At 38.5% G+C, this 6,000-nt stretch overlaps 1 protein-coding gene across 1 annotated transcript in view; it reads right to left on the bottom strand.

Annotated features, from left to right (window-relative positions):
• DDX10 (DEAD (Asp-Glu-Ala-Asp) box polypeptide 10) overlaps positions 1-6,000 on the bottom strand; it is a gene marked incomplete at its 5' end in the record, with an annotated part of 50,130 nt that overhangs the window by 2,175 nt on the left and 41,955 nt on the right. The window contains 1 exon segment of the mRNA XM_009586484.1: positions 228-699. Within this exon segment, the coding sequence (XP_009584779.1) occupies positions 228-699 (472 nt within the window).

Below are 6,000 nucleotides of genomic sequence, written 5' to 3'. Positions count from 1 at the left end.
CTTATCCCAACCCGCAAGTTTTCCTGCTTGTGCCCTCCCGATTCTCTCGCCCATCCCACTGGAGGTGGAGGAATGAGCGAGCGGCTGCATGGGGTTTATTTGCTGGCTGGGGTTAAACCACGACATCTGCTAAAAGCAGAACTTTCTCCTTCCTCCTCCTCCTTACCTGGAGTATGTCTAATATAAAATCATTAAGATTCATAAATGTTACTATAAAGTGAACTTACCGGTGCTGGATTATCTTTAGATTCCACACCAAAAACATTCCGTCGTTTCACTGTCAGCAAATCAAGACCTTTAGTATCATCATCATCATCGTCGTCATCTTCAAAGAACTGCATGGAGTCTGGGCTTGGAACCCTGCTTGGTACAGGAACTTCTTTTTCCTCCTCCTCCTCCTCCGATACCTCTTTCGATTCATCCTCAGACTCATCAGTCTCCTCAGCCCCTTCACTGGAAGCAGAACATTCCTCAGTTTCTTCCCTTCTCTCCTTTTCCCTTGTTTTGTTAACAGACACCTTTCCAGTGAAATTAGTTCCGCATTTCTCCACTCCTTCCTTGTTTATTGAGGAGAGGGTATTTTTATTTTGCTCTGTCTCCTTCAAGTGATCCGTCCCATCAGCTGCCTCATTCGCACACAGTTGTTTGCGAACTTTTTGAAGAAATCTCACACGAGGTGCCATTGCAAGACCAAGTGATCTAAAGCATGGAATTAAACATAAATTAATCTGAAAGGCAGATACACAAAATTTGACTAAATTAGAAGCGCTCATCGATGGCTCAAGTGATTCGATTTTAATTATGGTAATTCATATTGATACATTTCAACCAACATATTTACAAAACAGTATTTAGCCTACAACAGGACAATCTAGCTTGAAAAATGCAAGTGAACATTGGGAGAGGAAAGAAGATGAAATAACTGAGAACTCTCAAGAACAGTTACAAATCCTCCCAGGAAAGAAAGCAAACAAAGAACCTGAACAGCTGTAGAGAAGAGCAAATTATCTATGATTCACAGTAAAATATGGTGGAAGAAACGCAAATGTAATTTGGTATTGAAAATATACAGACGTCATGTCAAGGACTGAGATAGCACTGATCTCTGTCAGTGTCCTTCACTGCTAGCAGTGCATCCAGAACATTTACCCCATCTCACGGTGATGTAAAGATTAGAAGAACAAACTCAGTACAGATAAATGACTAATTGCAGAAAAAGCTAAGGCAGAGAGACACTTCTCCCTCAAAGGAAATCTCACCTACCTGCATCCCTCTACAGCAAGGCTTTACCTTCACGGCATACGTAGCTAGCAGTGCCGACAATACTATTATTTTACCTAGTTATTCATGACAATTCAAAGTTATACTAGTACTCTATACATGAAGGGACAAAAATTAGCCAAAAAGCAAAAATACTGTATAGCAAAAATTCTGGAGAGCATTGCATGGGAACAGGTACCCCGTCTCCAACAGATCATTTGACTTCAGTAAACTTCATAATTGCCCACTATTATTACACCTGACCCTGTCAAATCCAAATCCAAATAAGCAATATTTAAGTCTCTTTCAAAGTTCATGAGCCTTCTCATTAGGTGAATAAAAAAATGTGGGAGGATACCGGTACTGTACAAGGAACACACAGAGGCCCACAGCTACATTTAAAAACACACAATACAGAACTCATAGTATTTGTAATACTCAGGGCTTGTACATACACTTAGCAAGGGAGTAAAGTATTTAACCAACTAAAATGGCTACACATGTACACGTGCACACACACGTATAAAAGATCGGTCTCTTTCGATTCAGATTACGCAGTTATACACCACCTCTCCTCTCAAAGCTACTTATTTCAAGTAGACAGCATTACGTCTTCTTTTCACCACACAGCTCTGAATAAAGAAACCTGAGTTATGTCACAGGAGAAAAATCAAATCTATACTCCCTGGTGGAAATGTCCTTATAAACAGTCCATGAAGCATCCAAACGGTACTGCACAGCAGCAAGAGTGGACCGTAGGCCCCGGAGAGCCTTGAACTGTTAATGGTAGCCAATGGGACAGAGTAGTCAACAAGAGAGGCACCCTGCTTAAATGACGAACAAACAAAAAAAAAAAACCCAAACACAACCAGACCTGTGGTTAAACGGGGCAGTTTTGGTACTGGCCACAGGTTAAAACACTGAAAAGTGGACAGGCACCCAAAAAGCAGCTCACACTGTTAGGACGAGGAACAAGTTTTTCAATAAATAAAGCCTTAATTTTAATGTAAAGTTCATTTTGTTTAAGTATATTAAGATAATAAGATATATTAAGTATGTTTAAGATAACCCAATACTGTTCTTCTACAAGCAATTAACCGCAATAGTAAAGCAAATAGAGTTTTATGAAAAAATGATCAAAGTAAGTTTCTATCCAATGTATTTTGCACATTTACTGATAGTGCACTGCTGAGAGGATAACACAACATATTTGGGAACTGAAATTGGAGCAACCAGCAATGTTAAACTTGTTTCAGTGTTTGACAGCTAACACTAATTACCTTTGCAATGAAACTATGTGTTAAAGTTTGGTCTATTGTCTAACTGAAACAAAAATAACCAAACAAAGCAGATGTAATGCTTCACTGCAGCAGCTGGAGGAGATTCAAACCCGGAATTGGGCCTTAACACCAGGCACGGTAAAACACGTATAAAGAGATTGCTGCAACGTCAATGAATGTGCAATCTCTTTGGCAAGGGGATCAAAATAGCAAAAAAAAATCCTTTGCAAGAGAAACACTTTTTTGCTTTTCCGGATTTCACAACATTATTCTACATTAAGTGTTGCTGTCAACTGTTGATAAAGTACGGCAAGTAGTAGTACTGTACGGCAACTATGCAATCTGTGTTCACTTCTCTTTCTCATGCAGACAGACACAATGTACACAGGGTTGCAAACTCCAATTTTATCACAGCTTCTCTTCTATGTCTCCAGAGCTAGTATCAAAGATCAGGATCATGGCTGTAGAGAAAAGTTTGACAAAGTGAAGAAACTACTCTCTCAACAGGAAAAGTTAAAAAACGTCAAAAAGAGCAGCCCATGCTGTGGAGGAGACTTCAACACAGCTGTTCTCATTCAAATATGAAATCCCACCCGCCAGATTGCTGTTCTGCACTAATGTCTTACTTTAATAATTGCATAAAATTAATTATCAGTTAGCGTTGGCCAGTTTTTCTACACTACTTAGCAATCCTACCAAAAAAGACCAGTGCTATCAGAATTCAAATGACATCTGAACCAAAAGAATACAGCCTTGAGAGAGAGGAAAGGTATTAAGGTCAAATTTGGTAAGAAAGTAATAGTAGACAAGCTTAAACAAAGTTGTGTACAAACAATCCCCAAACACTTTTAATCACACAACTTCTCAAAGAAATGTCAGCAAAGAGGCTCATTACTGCCTCTTTTCTATAGTATGTTCCAAACGGAGAACAATTTGGGACAAACACATTCTACTACTACTAGAAGTTTCCTCATATTGTAAGATTCAACAGTTTCTTTAGAATCTATTTCTTAATCATTTGCCAAATCCAGAGTTCAGTTATACTAAAAAACCTGAACATATGAACCAGCGTTTCTTTCCATCAACTAGAAAGGGCAGAATTAGTTTTCATTAACGCATTAGATGCCACTCAGATCAGAATCCTACTCTGACTAAAGTTACAGCTATTCTTTGATTTCAGTGCTAGCATTCATGCAATCTTCTGGAATAAGAAATGCGCAAGGTTCTCATAAAGACAGACAAAAAGCAGGTATTTAGTGAGATTTCATAAATTCTAACAAGAGAGCACTAAAAACTTGCTAACACCACAATGTAGTCCTCAGATTATGGTAGCCTTAAAATGGCAACACAAATTCAGCTGACAAACCAAGAAACAATCCTGTTTCATATTTTGGTGTGAAATGCAATGACTTCTTGGGAGAAAGCTCTTACAGAAAGACCTTTTAAATCAGCTTCTAAAAGCAATACTGAAACCAATGGATTATTTTTCTACTAAAAATGACAGTATAGCTGACAGTTCTATTCATGAACAGAAACTGAGGCGACCAGACATCATCATTGCCTAACACTGATCAGGGAATGCATAGAATTAACTGAACAAAATAGCTACAATGCTCAGGTACCTCCTCCAATTCAAAGCAAGTTGACAACGACTTTCAGGAAATAAGTTAAAAGAGTAAAACTCCAAAGAAGGAACACTGTACAGCTTTAAGAAGAACACCACTTTTGTTTGCTATTGAATACGGAAAATCAAAATTAGTAAACATTTTTAAAAATTCATTCGAACGAATGGTGTATCAGACATAAAATACTGCCTCTTCTGAGGTTTGTTAATTATGCTCATATAAAGATCTTGAGTATGTTTACATTAACACGTTAATGTAAACTTCACTATGCCTCTATTTGGATTGGGTGAAAAGCTGTGAATCTGTTAGCCCTTTAAAAAGACAGAATCTTAGATACTCAGATCAAAATCTGTCCTTGCACAAAACAAATTAAACAGGAAATTTAAGACCAGTACAATCTTTAAATTTTTAAGTGTCACAAGAGTTCCTAATCCGCACCTAGATGATTTCCAGTCCTTTTTGAAATATGAGCCAGTTGTAAAGAATCTGAGGTCACTTCTGCAGAACTGCTGCACAACAATTTTACACAAGTTAGTGCTTCATTCTAATATTAAGTTACTACATTTACTAAATATAAGATGTATTCCATTAGTGAACTTCTTCAGAATGATTTGAACACATAAAAACACAGCACAGTGATTTCTTTTACTGTAGAACAGGTTCAGACAAAAATTTAAAATAGCTTGAAAAAGTTTAAATACTCCCAGAAGTTATTTCAAGAGAAGAAATGTGTATTACTTGCCTTGCAGCAATGTATGCTACATCTACATTTAACATTTAAAATGTTTTCAGAAGACAGGATGAGCAACCATTTGAAAACAGGAGAAATCAAATCAACTGAAGTGACACAAGTCTGAATTAACAGGCTTTCCAGATGATCTGATTAATAACCAAAACAAAGAAATTGCTTTTGCTGTGCTATTTATTTGACTAGCCAGCTTTAGCCCTCTACATTAAGGAGCTCAAATGCATGGTACTCTACTAATAAGGAGGGCCAACCTAATCAAGAGTTTATGGGTCAGGATCAAAGAGAAGGCCAACAAAGAGGATGTCATGGTTGGAATCCAATCATTTGGAACACCGAGATGTAGCCTTCTTTACAAAAGTAAAAGAAGCCTCAACATTGCAGTTGCAGGCCCTGGTGCTCTTGGTACCTGAGCCACCCTGACACCTGTTCAAAGGGCAACACAGCAAAGCATAAGCAACAGAGATTTCTAGAGTGCATTAAAGACCATTTCTCCAAGTTAACTGGATTAGCTAACTTTGAGAGGCACTCTACTGGAACTGCTACTCATGCACATGCAAGTACATTTACTTCTAAGGTGAGTGAAGGTCAATAGCAGGCTTGGCTGCACAATGAGAAAAGGTAGTTCAAGATCCTAGAAGAAACGAGGATGATGACCCTGGACTTTGAGAGAGGAGACTGCAGCTTGTTCAGAGATCTGTATGGCAGGATCAGAAAGCTCAGAAGCTTACAGAAGTAGTTACAGAAAGCTCAGAAAGGGATGGCTGGATCTCCAGGTAATTGAGGGGGAGTTGCGTGAGAAATGCCAAAACTCCACAGATTACTGGAGGGAATATTGAGGTCCGTATGAGTAATACCATATGAGGCTGAGATTAACTAGGTATCAGCATGAGAAATACTAAGTTTGGTTACATGTGTATGAAGATTGGAAACAACTGGGAGAAAGTAATTAGGGGCAGGCTTTTTAGTTGGAAGGAGACTATGGTCTAGAAAAGGAAGTTCAAGGGCAGAGAGAAGGAGGGCCAAGAACCAGCAAAGGGAAGATGAGATGTACAAAGCCTGTGATGGGCGCTGTCTGGGGGATGTGCCG

This window comes from Fulmarus glacialis, unplaced genomic scaffold, assembly GCF_000690835.1.
Source record: "Fulmarus glacialis isolate BGI_N327 unplaced genomic scaffold, ASM69083v1 scaffold7691, whole genome shotgun sequence".
Taxonomy (NCBI): domain Eukaryota; kingdom Metazoa; phylum Chordata; class Aves; order Procellariiformes; family Procellariidae; genus Fulmarus; species Fulmarus glacialis.
The sequence above is the reverse complement of the archived record's forward strand: the minus strand, read 5'-3'. Positions and strand labels throughout refer to the sequence as shown.